General features: G+C 44.5%; 1 protein-coding gene across 3 annotated transcripts in view; it reads left to right on the top strand.

The window, feature by feature from the left end:
- Positions 1-6,305: 6,305 nt before the first annotated feature.
- The window catches only part of LOC147903543 (uncharacterized), a 53,765-nt gene continuing 40,790 nt past the window's right edge, over positions 6,306-19,280 (top strand). For all 3 annotated transcript variants that reach the window (XR_015543791.1, XM_087399755.1, XM_087399747.1), the window contains exons 1-4: positions 6,306-7,265; positions 7,384-7,641; positions 7,748-8,218; positions 8,449-8,523. Coding sequence is in view for 2 of the 3 variants with exons in the window: in XM_087399755.1 (XP_087255881.1) it covers positions 6,366-7,265; positions 7,384-7,641; positions 7,748-8,218; positions 8,449-8,523 (1,704 nt within the window). In the remaining variant the exon portion in view is untranslated. The remainder of the gene's footprint in view (positions 7,266-7,383; positions 7,642-7,747; positions 8,219-8,448; positions 8,524-19,280) is intronic.

Genomic DNA, 19,280 nt, shown 5'->3' with positions numbered 1-19,280 from the left:
TCCTCTATTCCATTGAGCCTAGTTGATATGCGTGCGGTGCCCTATCAAATAACCCTCCTACTTTCGTACCTCTAGATGGCAAATCAAAGGTTGCATTTTTGCATAGAGCCTCAGCAAAATGTGGAGACAATTGCCACTTTCACCTCGCTCTAGGGGCATGCTTGAGAAGCCCTTGTTGAAGCAAGAGCTTTCAACACTCACAGTAGCTTGTGTAGGAGTGCTCAATTGTGCATCTCTAAGTTACGAACATAGAGATCACCCTTTGCATGGGGCATGATCATACTCTGCGAAGTTACTCTTGCTCTAGTGTTCTATGCCCCTCCAATTTTGCCAATAAAATGTTGTGCACCAAGTGACCAAGCCATCCCATAGATCTTTTGTGAAAGCACTAACAAGACGTTTTGTATGGTGGAATCTCTTGCTTGCATTGTAGGGATAGCTATAGCTTATGATGCATTAGTTATGACATGTCCTTTTTTCAGACAAGATCTCCCCACTAGGCATCCAAGATAGCTCACAATCTCTTTTGTAGATATCAATTTGAAACCCAAATAACCCCCATATATGAGACTACTTTGTTCTTATGAGAAAGGGAATAGATTTGTACTTGGTGATCAAGGCACTTCAAGCCAAGCAATACACCTTTAGCACGTCTCCCCCTCTTCAAGTTGGTGGTAGAGCTTTATTAAATAGGGTTGTATCATATGCAAACTTAGAATCCAAGAGCTTCGGATTTGATTAGAAGACTCATCTTAGTCATACCAATTGCCTATGATTGAAGGAAATATGCGGACGTCTCTTTTATAAAAAGGAACAAAAAACGGTTACCATCTTTTACCATGTTTAATAAGCACACCCCTTGCATGATTGCACATGAATACATGCGACATAACCATCTTTTACCATGCTTTAATGTGCTCATTGCTTTTATGATCTATTGAACGTTAGCCTAATGGGTTGTTAGGCTAACTGTGATCTACGTTTGTTGGGTCATCGAAGACCACAAAATCCAATCCTATGGATTGAAACAAGCACCTAGTTATCAAGACCTTTGGTTAAGGTGGCAAGGTGGTTCTCGAAGTGATGTGCTTTTAAAGCTTGAAAAAGAAGCTATGTTTAGAATCCCGTCTCTTGGTCATGTAGACTTTGTTTTGAATCCTAACAGGATCTTCACACATATGTTAGAAATTGCTATTAAGGTCAATGTATGTGCTGGTTTCTAACATTGTTAAGGCATTTTGCGGGCTCAAAAATAAATGAAATCTAGTCCCATCTTCACCAATATATTCGACACTTTCTCATGAGTGTAAAATGAAGCATCAAATTTTGACCTTTTTGACTTGTAATTTTGAACAACATTGACATTATGTGTACATCAAGCAAGATCAATCTTGAGTCTTTAGCAAAGCTAAACAATTCAAATAAAGTATAAGATGTTGACAATCCTTGTTTTAGAAGTATTAGATGCCGACAATACTTGTTTTAGAAGACAATTGGGAGTATGCAAATGGTTCTTTGCTTAGACTAACTAGTAATTTGAAGATTGATCTTGCCATTTCCAAAGAATATTTGGGATATATTTGCAACTTTGTATGAATCAAAGAAATACTTCTAGGATTTAACATTGAGAAATCAAAGCTTTTGACTTAGTGATGAAACTCGACATGCTTACGTACCTCAAGTACTAGTGATAGACACACTACTTGCAATAGCAAGTGGGGCAATGAAAGTTGAAGTAGTCCAAGTCATTCTTAATGAATTTGGAGAAAGGCTATGAAAACTTAGATAAGATTAGTGCAATTCATAAAAGTTGTCAATGTTGGAAGAATTACAAATAGTATTTCTCGATGAAGAATTGAGAACCTAGATGATTTAAGCCAAAAAAGGACAAACAAGTCAACAATAACAAGATAGAAATCAAATTAGCTAGTGACACTCGAGAGGTAATTACAAAGTAAAAGTCCAATTCATTCTTCAAATTCAACAAAGAAATAGAAATCAAGTCAATCATCAATATTCAAGAGGGAATTACCAAAACCAAGATAGCATGGGAACTTTCAAGGTAGAGGAAACTCGTCTTGGAATTTGGAAATGTGTCAAGTGGACGGTGTAATTGTTGTCACACATTATGAAATAGATTGTAGAAAGAAACAACAAGATCAAGGAGGCAATACAACAATAGAGGGAATTTTAGAGAATATTATGGGCAAAATCAATGTTACAATCATTATTCCAATTGGTAAGGGCAAGGCTATGAAAAAACGATAGAGAAAATATGTACAATTTAATTGAGCGTTTGCAAGAAGAAAAAGTAATGCAACCCAATACAGAATCAAAATGTCAACAATGTAGAAGATGAAAGGCAAGACCCCTGAAGAATAGTTCATAGTCACAAGATCTTTAGAAGGATCAAAGAGAGTATTCTATAGAATTGGTAATATAGCAAATCTATTCAAGGAAAAGGTAAAGTACCCATGGACTTTTACAAGCAAGAAAGGATTAATAGAGATATACTCTATGATGAAGGCTCCAATATAATATGATTGAGTTAAGAGTGGATGATTTAGACATGCTATCTAAAGGATGGCACTAGTCCATTTTACACATCCAATAGTGACATAATTATCAATTAAAGTAATAATTGGATGAGGAGGGTGCCTAACTTCTTTTGTATGAGACGAGGTTGCTTCTACAACGTGGAGTAAAGGGCCATGAGGAGGCTAGAGCTTTTCATCTATGACCCCCCCAGGAATCATGCCCAATCATGTACTAGTGTTGCAAATAATATTGGTATCTAATGGTGGATGGTTCTTTGCCTTGTTGCAAGTCTCCCAAAGCAAATGAACATTCCACCAAAGATTGCCTAGCGTTGTGAGATGTAGCCTCCCCTAACACCTTTTGGACCATTGAGTTGCTCACATTCTTACAGAAGCTGCACCGCCAACAAGCTCTCCACTGGTTGCTACTTTAGCCCTCTTGGGCATCAATCTTAGGGGTCGTGATGGAGGTGGATGCTCCTTGGTAGTGGTCGTCACTAGAGGCCAAGCTTCTCAAGAGCTCAACAAGATTTTGCTTTTCACTCAAAACTCAAAAGCTCACCTTGTCTATTGTAGAGATTGCCTTCGTTTGTGATCCCATAAGGCTTCAACAATCCCGTGTCACAAGATGGGCACAACAATTGCTCCATTATTGCAAGCTTGAGCTAAAACCTTCCATCCCTATTCCTCTTGTAGTGCCCATTGCTCCAAGATCCTTACACCCACCATTTGAATAAAAAAGACTTGCATTACGAAGAGCACACTCTCAAGGAGAATAGAAGATTGATATGAAAATAGAAGATTTTTTGGGACATTGTCACCTTTGAGTGCTTGCTTCATAGTGATGGATGTGTGTGTATGTGTGCGCACATTGTGTGTCTATGTGCACGTGCGCACACATGTTTTCACACAAAAAATTGTGTACACACAAGTGTGGGCATATGTGATAAGATGGCATGATAGTGATGTTGAGGCGGAGGTGACAGATGGTGGAGAAGGAAGGGTTATAGATATATTTTGTTGGGAGGCATGGAGCTTGGGGAGCACATGCTTTGATTGTGTGCTTATTGCAAATGATAAAGACTTGTTTGAGTTATTTATGGCGACTATATAGTTTATGTGGCATGGTGGGTGAAGTGAGTGCACATACAAAATCTAGGTGTCATTGTACTTGTTTATTCAATGATCGTGCAATGGTTTTAGTTGAATGAGGTTAACACAGCATGCATTGGCATAGTGTTATATGTTCATTGGATTTGCCAAGAGACTGCTCATGAAAGGAGCTACTCCGTTGAGGGAGATCACATAATTGCATTTAAAATATAAGTGGATAGGCTATGTTCTTGCTAAAAGGTGAGCTTGCACTCAAAAATTGCCAGACTATCGGCAATCATTGGGTTGCTTATCTTTCCAATGTTGGTTTACACACAATATGCACGCATTATCACATGATAAACTAGGTTAAGGCCGGCGGACCGAAGGCATTCACTTATTGTGGTCGTTGGATTGAAATGTGACATGACAGTGACTGGTTTTATAGTAACCTAATTTGGGTAGTGGGGCTTTTAAGCAAGTGGGGTCCAATATATGTGCATGCAAATGGCGGTCTTTGCATGCACATTTAAATTGAATCTTTGGTAGTGCAGTAATGTGGTCAATATGTCCACCCTTGAGTCCAATTAATCTCGTAAACTCCTACAAAGACTGTTGTACATCGCCCACCATAAACTTGCATCACCATGAAGAGGCAAGGGTGCCATTCTCACGCCTTTTGCAAGTTCCTAGTGTGTGATGTGCACAAGCGTTTCAAGACCACAAATATATTGTTAGCATAACGAAGATTAGGCAAGATTCACACAAGTCCGAATAAGGGGAGGGCGCAGGGGTGTTGAACATCGTTGCCACAAAATAATTGGATGAAATTCATGTCCATCGTATTTCTTTTGTTTGGGCTGGGTACGCCGCCCAGGGTGTGGACAACCCAGAAAAGTGAAAGTTTGAAGGGCCCATCTCATGTTGATATGATCAAATGGATAGAAGCTATTGCAATGTCTGGTCATGTGTAAAATACATCAATGCCTGAACACCATTTCCTAGCCCAAGCATCTGGACACATGTGAATCATGCCACTCGACAATAGCCACCATCATCTGCATAGGTTCAAAATATTGTTTGCCAACTAATCGCAAGCGCACATCCACTAAGAAATCTCAATAAATGACCCCAATAAAAACAAATGAGAGATCGACACTCCCATCAATACATCACCAATTGATAAGTCATACACCCCCTCATCCCCCCGTGCTTCTGTGTGCATCACATCTCTCATTTATGTTAAGGTCCTCCAAAGTCAATAGATAGTGATTGTTGGCAATATGAACAAAGCCTATTATAGCATAGAAAATGCATCTCCCAAATCTGCCAATCATTGTCATCATGCACGTCAGTGTTAGAGCCATAAATTGGCCCCAAGAATACAAAATGCTGAGTTGGCAGGTTGAAAGCTATGCATTGATGGGCATACAAGCATTTGAGTTAGCATGATTGCAAGCCATTTTCCTTTTGAAAAAATGCCTCGAAAGAGGCTTTTCATGCGTGTGCAGAGGGCATGCGTGAGTTCCTCTGTAGGATGTGGAGCAAGTCCCACAATCTAAGAGCTCTCGCAGGCCCCTTAAACTTGGGGGTTGGGTCCCTTGGGGTTAGGCTAAATTTTGTTCAGGGGTTGTCATGTGTTGGAGTGTTTCAGTCGGTTTCCTGGTTTCCTATTGAATGGCAATCAAATAGCCAAATTTTTAGAAATTGACTCGCAAATAACTAAAAACTCTAACAGTCTATCTTGTTGGTTTCCTATTCACCCATAATCCAACTAGCTAATTTCAAATGTTTGTTTTTCGCGCACCCACCCACTCACACCCTACTCTCTCGAAGAAGGATTTGAAAGAGGGTTAGATGCCCTACCGCCTCAGCTATTGCTACTCCTCACTCATTTTAAAATTTAACCAACTAGATGCAATGCTGAGGGTCTCTTTTTTTCGTTCTCGAACCATGCCAAGAAAGGGTGTTTGAGTCCTATTATATTTAGGGTTGAGCTTCAATCTAAGTTGAGCCGTTCGATCCAGATGTTTCCATAGAGAGAATCATGCCCTCAATTTTCGATTTGATTGATTGAACCACGTGTGATTTCATCCGTCATTGAATGATGCATGTGTAGCGCCTATTTTAGATTGTTGGACGTTCGATGAAGTCCTTGGACGATGGACTGTGTGCACATGTAGCATGGTTGATGCATCCCCATGGCCCTCCAATGGGGGAATGAATCGGTGGTGGGCAAGAAAGTGCTCGAAGTCCGACAAGCGACGAGATGATCGACAAGTTACACATGGCATATGCGAGGCTCCACTCCGTGGCTCTCCAATGGGCGATGCGAGTGAATGAGCATGGGGGGTAGGAAAGTATTCATGAGTGGCTATGATTGATCATGGCGCCTCCCCATGGCGCTCGAGCGAGAGAATGAACGGGCATCGAGCCGGAATGTGACCAATGGGGGAGTGCCAAAGTCCGAGCACGTGCTTTCCAGGAACGAGCTCAAGGCCGATAACCCTATTGGCAGGGGTTACCGGATTCCGGGCACTTTCGTACCGAGTGGAGCCTCCAAGTCCATTCCCCATTGACTTGATGAGAAATTTTCACCAAGCCCCATTCCGGTGTGACTTGAATATGAATGTGTTAACTCTTTAAAGTTTGGGGATGCTTTTCTTCCCCTCCCCTGCCCTCCCCTCCCCTGAGCACTCCCTGTTTCTTGTTGTTGTTGTTGTTTGAAGCCTGGCTATGGCTGGCGAGAACGTTACTTCTCCTTCTCAAACCTCTTCTGCTTCTGCTTCTTCTTCTGCTTCCCAACCTCAGCATTTCTTAGCAATGCCTGCCACATCTCCACCTCCTCTCCCCCCTTCCTCCACCCCCTCCTTGATCAATTCTTCGCAGATTCCTGGCGCCTCCGGAATTGGTGGCATCTCCCACCCGCAACTCTCTGGCTCGCAGCAAAACCCGCAAATTCTCCCGCAGAGCTCGAGTGGTACCGGCCCCTCGGCCAACCTCTCCGGACAGCACATGAGCTTGCAGAGCCTTCATCAGCAGCATCCCCCCAATTCCGCCGCGCAGCTCCAGGCCGTGAATCTCAGCCAAGGTCAGGCTTTCGGACAAAATCAGCTTGCGCAGATGACTTTTCAGCAAATACAACAGAAGCAAGCTGCTGCGACACGACCTCAACATGCCCAATATGCACAGAATCAACTTAGTTCTGGGAATATGCAAGCGCAGGGCTTGTCTCAACAGGCTGCGTCTCCTGCCATGGTCCAGTCTCCTCCTGGCAACCACGCCAATCCCCGTACTTCATCTGCCCAACGACTCATGCAAGTTCCACAGGGGGCATCGAGGGCGGGGTCTCAATTCGGACCTGCTTCTATTGCAACAATGTCGTCCGTAGGAGGCACACCTTCGCTTCAGCAGCAGCAGCAGCAGCAGCTGGCACAAAGGGCAGGTGTGGGATCGTCGTCTGCTCGGCCGCTCTATGCGGCACAGTATTCTCAGCATCTCCAGCAGCAGCAACAACAAATGGGGTCTCTTGCTAGGCCTGGAATGGGAGGACAAGCAACAGGTCATCCTTCTATGCTTCCTGTTCAGGGATCGCAACCATTGTCAGGCCTTCAACCTCAGTTTTCATCTCAACAGGCAAGTGGTTGATACCATTGGTTTTGAGAGCTATTTCGATCACTTTAGAAGTTAACTTTATTGTTGCTCTTTATTGCCGATTGTAAAACAATAAAGCCTTTACCTTTGATGTGAGAAGATGCAAGGAAGGCAAAAGCAGGGACAAGTTCAACCGTCTCAATTTTCAGCATCTGCCACAGCTGGGTCGCAGATACAGATTGGAATGGTGGGATCAATTGCTGCCATGGGAGGCCAGCTGGTGAGGCCATCAAACTCCACTACACAACAGCAGCAACGCGTGCAACAGACGCAGACGAGACAACAGCAGCATCAGCAACCACCGCAGCAGCAGCAACATCAATTGCCTCAACAGCAACAATCTATGACTTCTCCTCAGGTTAGTGTAGAACATTATGTACTTGTTGCAGTGTTTTTTAATTAAATGTTTATTTTTTCATATTTTGTACGTTAAGTACTTTATTGACAGGCTGTGCCTAGTGCAGAAAGTGCAAGGGCAACAGCTGCAGAGGGTTCCGTCTGTAAGTTCTATTGGTTCTGGTCTACAATCATCTGCTCAGTCACCTGTTGGTTCAAGTTCCCTGCCAAATCAGTCTCAGCAGCCTTGGATGCAGAAGCAGATGCATCAACAATCTGTAACAGCTGCAGCACCATATCAGGTATTTCAGCAACAAGCAGCTCAGCAAAAGCAAGCCCAAGCTCAGCACCCTCAGCAGCTTCAGGTACAGTTACAACAGACACAGTTGTCCCAACAAACACAACAGCAGCAGCTTCTGCAGCAGCAACTGGGAAGGGTTCCACCTTCAGCTGTTCAGAGGCCTTCCACTCCAACTGGGGTGCAACCAGGTACACCTGTATTAGGTACACCCACAACTTCTGGGGGCGCTATGAGCCAGCCCCCAGAATCTGGAAATCGCATTCTGGGTAAAAGGAGCATCCAAGAGCTTGTTGCACAGGTACGTACAACGTTTCTGATGGTTTCTTTTAGGGTTTCCTGTCAGTCAAAGGCCTTTGTCGTCAGGGCATTTTATAGGCACTAGTCACCCAGTGTCATAAGATTGGATATGGTCATAGTTGGAGAGGTGGCTGCAATATCGGACTATGGATTAAGGTCTGAATTTATGCAAGCTCAATGATATTAACTAGAGTTACCCTTCTTGTGGAAAATATTGCATTACGGCTGCAGGTGGATCCTCTCGAGCGGCTTGATCCTGAGGTTGAGGACATTTTATTGGAGATTGCAGATGATTTTGTAGAATCAGTAAGTGTCGATTGACTACCACTAGCTCAAAATCCCATTTAACACAAAAATCATAAAATAAGAAATCCAAGAAGTCCATGGAGATTGAATTGAAGCATACAGTACGTGGTTCTTAAGATTCGTGTTAAGACACATTAGACACTTTAAACATGTACGCAATAAAATACTAAAAAGCGCTAAAATTTTTATTTTGGAAATTGGACTTTGAGCCCATGTCACAATCTTCCTCACACGCACAGCACTGTCTGCTAGTCTGCTCCAAACCTGACACCACGCTGCTCGCTAACCAGCAAATCTGGATCAGCTGGCAGCAGTCAAATCTGCCATACAACCTGCACAGCCGTACAGCCATCTCGGCGTATTGCCGTGCAGCTCTTAACTTCTTAGTCTTGGGTCTTGACTCTTAACTACAATGCTAAGTGTACTTCTAGCAGCTAGCTATGCTAGTAAGTTGCAACCAAGTTCTAGAGCTATATACTTGTGTACTTCTATTCAGATATAAAAGAGTTTGATTAAGTATGCATGTGCTTTCTAACTTAGGAATGTAATTTTGCATCTTTGTAGGAGGCGGTCCATAAGTGTAAAAGTTTCATTTAGTTTTTTATGTTTTAAATAATTCATTCATTCTGTAAATTCTTTCTTTCATTCCTACATGAGGGAAAGAAAGAAAGAAAGAAAGAAAGAGAGATATATTAACGCCCGTGGAAGGCCTCATGGGCCTATGGGACAGAGTGCGGAAAACACCAAGAGGGAAAAAAAATCAGACAAGCCACAAAGGGCTGGAGCAAAGGGCATGCTAAGGCCCTTGCTGAGTACTATGCTGAGAGAGAGAGAGAGAGAGATTATTCCTGTTTTTTGTTCGATTTTTTTTCTGTATTTGTTTGTTTATTTTTACTTAGTCACCTTCTTCCTTTCTTCTTTATTTCTTGTTATCTTTCTCTTTTGTTTTTTTGTTGCTGTTTTTGTTTGTTTTTTTTGGACGTATTTTAGTAAGCATTGGGTTTGCTCAAGAGACTCCGCGGGTCTTTAGAAACCCAATATAGCTGCTTATGATGACGACATAAGTGTTGCTTTGCTTGCTAAGTATGTCTACTTGTTTTTCAAAAATTTTTTGTTACTTCATTGTTCCTTTCTTTCGCTTTTTTTTTTTGGGTGTGTAGAATTTCGGACTTTAGAACAACAAAAATTCTAAATTTGTACGATTGGATATACTCTAGTCTTACAAATGTATACTTTCAGACACCTGTGTCTGAAGCATGTCTAATGTGTCGTGTCTTAACAGGTTTTAACGTGTCTTAGAACCATGATACAGTAGTACCATGTAGTAGGTCCCCTCCCCTTGTTTGCTGGCATCAAAAGTTGGATTTATGTTTATTGCATAATTATTTGAGATTAAATGTGCCAAATCGGGCCAAAATGTGAAATGTAGAGACACAAGAATGTGCAACTTGAAATTAGGGTCGTGATCATCACCTTTGAGTTCCACATAAACAGTCATCCTCATCCAAAGGACTGGCTATGTGAATAGCCTCTCACAATCAAAAGGACAAATATTGGCTGGAACAAAATTAAAGTGCCAAGAGCTATTCCCCTGGACAGCAACTGAAGAGATTTCTCCAAGCATAGCATTGTTAAAGCTTGGCATTTTTCTCTCTAGAAAATAAAAAGCTTGGCATCTTTACTTTAGGGCTTGCCTGCTGTCAAATTCCCTGTGGACTTTAGGGTTTCTACGAATGCTCCAATAAGATGGGTTTCCATTGGGCTTGTTACAGCTCTTCACATTCAAATTTAATGGAGACTTTTTCCCCCCTAATTTTCATATTTGTCTCTTATAGCTTTTTCAATTAGAGAACTTAAAGAAATTGAAACGATACCAGAATTTACAGTGTGTATGGATGGCCACCCTGCGTGATCTATTTCTCTTTCTTGTTCAAGAAAAGTAGGAGATACAAAATACGGAATAACCCAAGATATTCTAAATGCTCTGACTCGATATGAATTACTATATTTCCAATGATTGAATAGCTCTTGAAAGACACCAAAGAAGAGTGTCCAGTGACAAAAAGTAGGGAAAGGTCCAGCTGGAGAGCTGATGCTTCAAGGAAATGATGATTACATCGAAAGACCGTGGTATATCCATGTTCCTGAGACAACTCTGCAATACCCATGCCAACTATGTGTTAGAACATCGACCTACAAATTAGGAAGTAGCAGATTCTGCTTCTGACTGATGACTTGGGTTGGGAATCATCAGTGCTTTCAAGGAGTCTAGGGTCTCTCTCCAACAAATATCAATATCTAGATGCAGGTGGATGCCTCATCCTCAGTTTGCAATCTGGATGTGCAGTCCTGGGACAGGCAGCCACACAGATCTTCAATGAATTCACCAACAGAGCCCAAACTCACATTAATTCACACAAGTGGATAGGCCTGTATCTTACGAAAGTCGGCATTCATATGAAGGAGATACAAAAAAAACATACGAAATTCAGCTTCATGAGAGCTTGGGACAGCAATGACGCCAGGAAGGAGCAAGAAAGCATGCAATGATGAAGATGAATGAATGAACAAGAGAAGTAGGATCAAGAACAGTCATTGAATCATAGGTTACAGTTGGGGTTAGCCAGAAGTAGAAAGCAGAAAGCAGAATGCTGAAGTAGAAGCTGTGTACATGATTGCCAGGGTTGAATTAAATATTGAAACCCATTTAATCTATATTAAGCTGTAATTAACCATACCTTTACAATTTAATCTAAGAACCTTGTCCCCATTTCTTTAAATAAAAATGTTTCAATGCCGATACTAGATTCTAGAGTGAATAAGTAGAACTAGACAACTCCACTCAACCCTGAAATATGTAAATGCATCCCACCCAATTGTTAGAAATCGACCAACAGAGGGTACGCACAGTTAAAGACTGATAGAATAGCCCAGGAGCTCACACAGTGTGTGTGGGGTGTGGAATCACAAACTTCTTAAACTTATGTGCTTAAAATAGATGTGCAGACTCATCAATAGACAATGATCCAACCAGATATAGAAGCTGCCAAAAGAATATATTTCCGTCCAAAACTATGGACACAATACAAAGAGAGAGAGATTCAAAGTCCCACTAAAGCGTGGTCCTTTGATCTTACCACCACGGACTTCTACTATCTGCTGGATATCTCTAGACTTGAGCCTGCATGCTCTACCTCAAGCGTATGTAGACTCTTCCTTCCACCTTGCTGTCCAGAAGCCAGCCTAGGTGGGCAGCACCTTGCTGAGCTAGGTCTGCAGCTCTACAGCCCACTTGTCTTCTCCTGGATGTAGGTCCACAGGTGGCTGATCTGCTGCTCCTTCTGCTCCCTCAATTGCTGCTCCAAGTGAATGCCCTCATATCCAAGTGAATGAGATATGAGGGCACAAAGTGTCACCAAGCTGTAAATATTCCAAAGTCAAAGCATAAGTTGACCAGTTATTGATCATAATTAACAAGTTGTTCATTTATTTAATTATGTTGAAAGAGCTACTTTCATTTGGTCAAAGTCTTGACTCCGGTCAAAGATACTTAACCTTGGTTAAGTAAGCCTAACCCCGGTTAGGAAGATCTGGCTTCGGTCAAGATGGTGAACCATGGTTAACCAAGTAATTTAAGTGCTGACTTCGGTCAGAGAGTGTTGACTGCAGTCAACGAGACTTGGCTCACGCCAAGAGGATTAACTTCGTTAAGCAAGTTGCGCCAACTTCGGTTGGAGAGACTTGGCCATACTTAAGGCGCTTTGACTGATGGTCATGTTAGAAAATGGAGGGAATGAATCACTCAAACCTCCAGCCAAGATCTCTCCCGCTCTTCTTTCACACTCAACTCAGATAACTGATCACAGATGCAATAAACACTCACTCAGAGATAACTTAAACAGAGAGAGAGAATATATTCATCCACCGGATGGTGGGCAGAAAACTGGCTCCAGGGGAGCAATACAAAACTCAGCCAAGTGCTGAGGAGAACTGATGGAACTCTCTTTGTCAGACTAGACCAACTCTGAGTGCACAGCACAGCGTGCACAGCACAGCCTATGACTGAGGCTTTCTGTCTTGCACTGGATGCTGGAATGAAGGAGTGAGTGGGCCTTTTATAGGCACTGCCCAGGCCCTCTGGTTTGGCCGACCAGCAGGGTCGGTCCCCTGACTGGTGCCGACCAGACTGTTCTGGAAATCCGACCAGGGTCGGCCCTGGTTGGTAGCCCTGGTTGGGCCGACTGGCCCTGCCACAGGCCCCTATAAAAGGGTGCCTTGTGCAGCCAGTCCATGGGACTGTTGATGCTTCCAGGGAGGCACAGGCCCCCCCCCTAATTCTCTGCTGTTTGCAGACAGCAACCAGCCTGTGTGCTGGTTGCCTATGATGTCTGCCTGTGTCTCTCTTTCCCATCCTTCCTACCTCTCACTGCCCCTTGTCCCCACAAAACGGGGGCTCACAGGTGGGCACAGTGAGTCTCTAACACCCCCCCTCAATGTCACAACTGTGGGCCAATCCCCATGCGTTTGATGAGGTGCTCCATCTATTCTCGAGGGAGTGCCTTCGTGAAGAGGTCGGACAAGTTGTCGGCGGTCGGGCAGTAGATAAGCTCGATCACGTTGTTGATGATGAGCTCTCGAACAAAATGGTAATGAACTTCGATGTGCTTGGTCTCCGCGCATGGTACAGTGGATTCTTGGCAATAGCTATGCAACTCTGATTGTCGCACATCAGCACTGTCGCATCCTCCTGACACACGTCCATGTCCTCCAGAATCCACCTCAACCACAGTGTCTCACAAGGTGCTGTACACGCGGCTCTGTACTCTTCCTTTGTAGATGAAAGGGCCACTGTGGGTTGCTTCTTACTTAACCAAGAGATGGTACCAGATGCAAGTAAGAAACAATATCCTGTCGTCGATCTTTTGGTGTCCGCATCACCTGCCCAATCATTGCCACAGAACCCGCCTAGTTCGATGCCTTTGGTGTAGGTGATCCCATAGGTGCAAGTATCCTTCAGATACCTCAGCACCCAATGACTTTTCCTGGGAGATGTAGAGAACTGGCATAATAGCCCAACTGCATAACAAATATTAGGGTGAGTATTGGTAAGGTAAAGCAAACTTCCTACCAATCGTCGATACAAGGGAGTATTAACCGGTTGAGATGTGTCGTGAACACTTAGCTTGAGCCCGACCTCCATGGGAGTTAATGCTGTTTTGTAATCCTCCATCTGAAATCTCTTCAGAATTTCTCTGCAATATTTCTCCTGTGAAATGAAGATCCTGTCTTTGGCCTGCTTTACTTCAATCCCAAGGAAGTAATGTAATAACTGAAGGTCAGTCATCTCAAACTCAGACATGAGTAGCTCCTTAACCTGTGAAATCTTCTTGACATGATCACATGTCAAGATAAGATCATCAACATAGAGGATGAGTACCAGTCGCAATCCCTTCTCAATGAACAAGTAAAGGTTTGCCTCAGAAGGACTCCGACTGAGCCCTATCTTCTGAAAGAATATATCAATCCTTTGGTACCAAGCTCTGGGGGCCTGTTTCAGCCCGTATAACGCCTTCTTCAATCTGCAGACCTTTAATGGAATCCCTGGTTCTTGAAAGCCCGGTGGCTGCTCCACGTATACCTCCTCCTCCAGGGTTCCATTAAGGAATGCGGACTTCACATCCATTTGAAAAATAGGCCACTAGAATTGGGTAGCAAGGGCAATCACTGTCCGGATAGTAACCATGCGGGCTGTGGGAGCAAAAGTTTCATCAAAATCCATGCCTGCAGTTTGAGCAAAACCTTTCACCACTAACATTGCTTTATACTTATCCAAGCTGCCGTCGGATTTGTATTTAAGTTTGTATATCCACTTAGTGCCGATGACTTTTCGTCGCAGGGGCCTGGCCACTAAGTCCCATGTATTGTTCTTCAGGATAGCATCCATCTCTGCCTTCATGGCAGCCTGCCATTCTGGATTGTTCTTCGCCTCCTCGAAGGTCGTCCTTGGCTCATCAAGCTGAGCCACCAAAGCAAAATTCACGGATGGGGCCTTTTGAAGACGTTGAGACCGACGCAATCCGAAACTGCTACTCTCAGGTAATGCGGTGACCCGAGACTCTTCCAATGTCCGTAGGTACCATTGGGGCAACGTTTTTTGCTTCTCTGTGGAAGGAGGAATGGGAACTTGTTTTGGAACATCCTGCTCTTCCTGAGTATCTTGTGGAACATCAGCTTCTGATTTTGCCACCTCTTGGATGGTCAACCTGGGATGGGGTGGGTTTGGGGGTTGAACAATCTCCTCCTTCTCAATCTGGGGCTCCTCCTGGGGTTCAGGTTCCTTTTCTGCGAAGACAACATCCCGACTGATAAGTATTTGCTTCTTTACTGGGTCGAAGAGGCGGTAGGCCTTGGATTCTTCACTATACCCAACAAAGATACATTGTCTGCTCCGGGAATCAAGCTTGGTCCTGTCTTCCTTGTGCACATGCACCCATGCGTTAGAACCAAAAATGCGAAGATGAGTGATAGAGGGCTTCTTACCATAAAATGCCTCATATGGAGTCTTGTCCTTAATGGCCTTCGTCTTGGTCCGGTTGAGAATGTGTACGGCTGTATTGATAGCTTCACTCCAATAGGCTTTATAAAGATTCCTCCATCGGAGCATAGCAAGCCTTGTCTCTGTGGTGGTTTTCTTCTCGGCTACCCCGTTTTGCTGAGAAGTATGTGCCGTGGTGAGTTGTCGCTTGATACCATGCTTGCGACAAAATGTGTTGAACTCACTTGAGGTGAATTCTCCCCCCTGTCTGTGCGGAATGTCTTGACATCCTCCCTTGTCTCCTTTTCAACTCTGGCCTTCCAGTCTTTGAATTTCTCGAAAGCCTGAGACTTTTTAGCCAAGCAATATACCCAGGTCATTCTACTGAAATCATCCACAAAGAGAAGTGAGTACCTGGATCCTGCCCACGATGCTGTAGACATTGGATCACAAATGTCGGCGTGAACCAACTCAAGTGGTTTGCTGGCCCGAAACGAGGCCTCTTGTGGGAACTTATCCTTGTGCTGCTTGCCTTCTAGACAAGCCCTACAGACATCATCCTTGCCTGTAATTGGTGGAAGTCCATCCACCATCTTCGTCTTTGACATTTCAGCCAAGATTCCATAGCTGACATGACCGAAGCGCTCATGCCAAAGTTTGGACTTTCCGTTGTCTTCATGAACCAACATTGCACTGAGATGGTAAAGTCCATTCTCTTCAACGCCTTGAGCCACCATCTGCCCATTTCCTTTGGATGTCACGGTGACCTTGCCATCTTGAAAGAGAACTGCCATGTTGTTTTTGTCCATCTGACTTACAGGCAGTAAATTCTTGCAAAGGTTGGGTACATAAAGTACTCCAGGGATGTCCTTCTCCTCACCACCGTTGTAATGAAAGGAATGCTATTGATGCCCTTCACAGGACATGTCCGGCTATCCCCGACAGAAACTTTGGAATCCGGGTGTGTACTTTCCATGGTTTTGAACCAAGTCCTTTTGTTGGACATGTGCTTGGAAGCACCGCTGTCAACATACCAACCCTCTTTACCTTCACTGACTGCATATGCTGAACAATGTTCACTGAGTAAAAATAACTGTCCAGTCGTCACATTAGCAGAATCACTCTTAGGCTCTTCTTTGTTCTTGGCTTCTCTCTTCTGCTTTTGATCCGCCTTCTTCTTTCGGCATTCTTTGGCGGAGTGGCCAAGCTTTTCACAGTAGAAGCACTTCATTTTCTTCTTGGGTTCAGCGTCCTCTGATTTCTTGGAATCCTTTGGCTTGCCTTTTCCAGGCTTGTCTTTGGCAACCAATGCCTTCTCGTCGGTTTGCGTAAAGAGTTTCTCACGAGCCTCCTCCTGAAGCAGGAGTGGACCAAGCTCCTCAAAGGTGATTGGCTTAGTCCGTTGACCCGCAGTGACCGTAGTCACTAAACTTTTGAAACTCCGTGGCAACTTGTGGAGTGTGAGCAATGCCAATTGACTCGTGTCCACCTTCTGACCAACCGCTGCAAGCTGGTCCCGCACAACTTTCACCTTTGTCAGATGATCATGCACACTATCACCCTCATTCATATCAAGATTATAAAGCTGATGCTGAAATGTAATGATACGAGCTGTATTATCGGTTTCATACAGCTCCTTTAGTATGGCCCACGCCTCTGAAGACGTCTCTGCCAACTGGATATGAGGAATCACAGCATCTGCTGTCGTGCCTATAAGCATTGCTAAGGCTTGAGCATCCCTCTCCTCCCATGCACAGAGTTCATCCGCATCTGCTTCAGCTAAAACTTCACCTCTTTTGTCCACAAGGTCCTCCGGCTTTTCTCCGGTCCCATTCACAATCTTCCACAACCTCCGTGCCAAGAGATGGCTTCGGATCTTGACTTTCCAGATTGGAAAGTTAGTTCCATCGAGCTTTCCAGCTTCACCGAAATTAGGGATAAATGAAGAAGGAAGATGACTGGAGAAGGAGGAAGGACGAGCAATGGATGTAGAGGCTTCTGAACGCTGATCCATCTTGGTGAATAGCAAAACTGAATAACTGAAACAGAAATAAATGAACTGACCTTCTGTACTAGCCTGAGCTGAAAACAAAGTTGCCTTACTGCCAAGGAACTCCTTCCTTCAGAGAGTGCTTTGATGAGGAAGAGTTGAGAGCCTATGGCTCTGATACCATGTTAGAAAACGGAGGGAATGAATCACTCAAACCTCCAGCCAAGATCTCTCCCGCTCTTCTTGACACTCAACTCAGATAACTGATCACAGATGCAATAAACATTCACTCAGAGATAACTTAAACAGAGAGAGAGAATATATTCATCCACCGGATGGTGGGCAGAAAACTGGCTCCAGGGGAGCAATACAAAACTCAGCCAAGTGCTGAGGAGAACTGATGGAACTCTCTCTGTCAGACTAGACCAACTCTGAGTGCACAGCACAGCCTATGACTGAGGCTTTCTGTCCTGCACTGGATGCTGTAATGAAGGAGTGAGTGGGCCTTTTATAGGCACTGCCCAGGCCCTCTGGTTTGGCCGACCAGCAGGGTCGGTCCCCTGACTGGTGGCCGACCAGACTGTTCTGGAGATCCAACCAGGGTCGGCCCTGGTCGGTAGCCCTGGTTGGGCTGACTGGCCCTGCCACAGGCCCCTATAAAAGGGTGCCCTGTGCAGCCAGTCCATGGGACTGTTGATGCTTCCAGGGAGGCACAGGGCCCCCCCTAATTCTCTGCTGTTTGCAGACAGCAACCAGCCCGTGTGCTGGTTGCCTATGATGTCTGCTTGGGTCTCTCTTTCCCATCCTTCCTACCTCTCACTGCCCCTTGTCCCCACAAAATGGGGGCTCACAGGTGGGCACAGTGAGTCTCTAACAGGTCTCGCCTCTTAATTATGACCAAGAGGGTTGGCCTTGGTCAGCCAGAGAAATTGCTCTTTGTTTATGTGTTATGTTTGCTTGGTGGGGACGCCCACAGTGACTAGGATTAGTCCAGAGACTATTATTCGCATGCGAAGCGCTAACAATTAATGGGTGCCATGGTTGCCTAGTGAGTCTCTAACAGGTCATGCCTCTTAATTATGACCAAGAGGGTTGGCCTTGGTCAACCAGAGAAATTGCTCTATGTTTATGTGTTATGTTTGCTTGGTGGGGACGCCCACAGTGACTAGGATTAGTCTACAGACTATTATTCGCATGCGAAGCGCTAACAATTAATGGGTGCCATGGTTATGCGCTTTACTTAATTGTTACAGGTATAAAAAAGGTTCCAGACTTGGGCATTGGGAGCCTCGCGAGCGATCAGTAGTTATTCGTGTGACTAATTGCTAAGAAGACCCCAGAAGACCTTACCTATGGACATGGCATTAGAATTAGGCTTGAAATTAGACAAGTGGCAGCTTGCCAAAAGAATGAGCCTTGAGCTCCTTTGTATTTTGATTTATGTTCTAAATTCTGTATAACAACTCTACGCTGAACTCTGTAACAGATTTACTCTCAAATAATAAAGACCTTCGGGGGGGTCCAGCCCGACATGTTGTCCAGGGTCCTAGTTGCTGGCACACAGAGAGGTTTAGAGAGAGAGAGTTTGTCTGCAAAATGAATGACGGTAGAGAGAGGTGAATAGCGCAGGGAATTGCTAAGAAGATTACACGAAGGCCCTCCTTTTATAGGCCGAGAGGGTTGGGAATACCACCAACCCAAGTGCCACAGACTAGCCGACCTGGTCGGTCAGTTTCCCCCCTCCTGGCGGACTTGTTTTGGCCCCTCTTGGGGGTTAAAGCCAGAGCCAATTGGGCCATAGCTTTGTAGGGGCCCAGCCCCTTGGTATGCCATTAACTTGCCCTGGTTGGATGGCTCCAACAAGCCCTAACCAGGATAGTGTATGGTCGACCCTATTGCACCATATCTTCGCCATGTGCCAGCCCTTTGCCGGCCCCATTGTTGCGCCACCTTGCAGGTCCTGTTGCAGGCCATGAACCTGCCGCCAAATGTGTCGCTAGCAAGGCGCCTATGCTCCTGGATTACCATGCCATGCTGCTGCTCTAGATCTGCCTCCTGCCAGGTCAAATCTACGGTTTGCTGTGCCCACCATCTGCTCCTTCTAAAGGCGCTTTCTGTTGCAGCCATCCTGGTCCCTCCAGGTACCTTTCTCTTCTTTCTTTGATTCCTGCCCACATGGCAGTCAATACCCTGCCCATGTGTCAGTATCTCAAGACCCAAGTCCCACCCCCC

Source organism: Dipteris shenzhenensis, chromosome 3 (genome assembly GCF_047967505.1).
Source record: "Dipteris shenzhenensis isolate YYH24624 ecotype China chromosome 3, Dip_SZ_1.0, whole genome shotgun sequence".
NCBI lineage: Eukaryota > Viridiplantae > Streptophyta > Polypodiopsida > Gleicheniales > Dipteridaceae > Dipteris > Dipteris shenzhenensis.
Note: the sequence above shows the minus strand (reverse complement) of the source record. Positions and strands in the feature narration are given on the sequence as shown.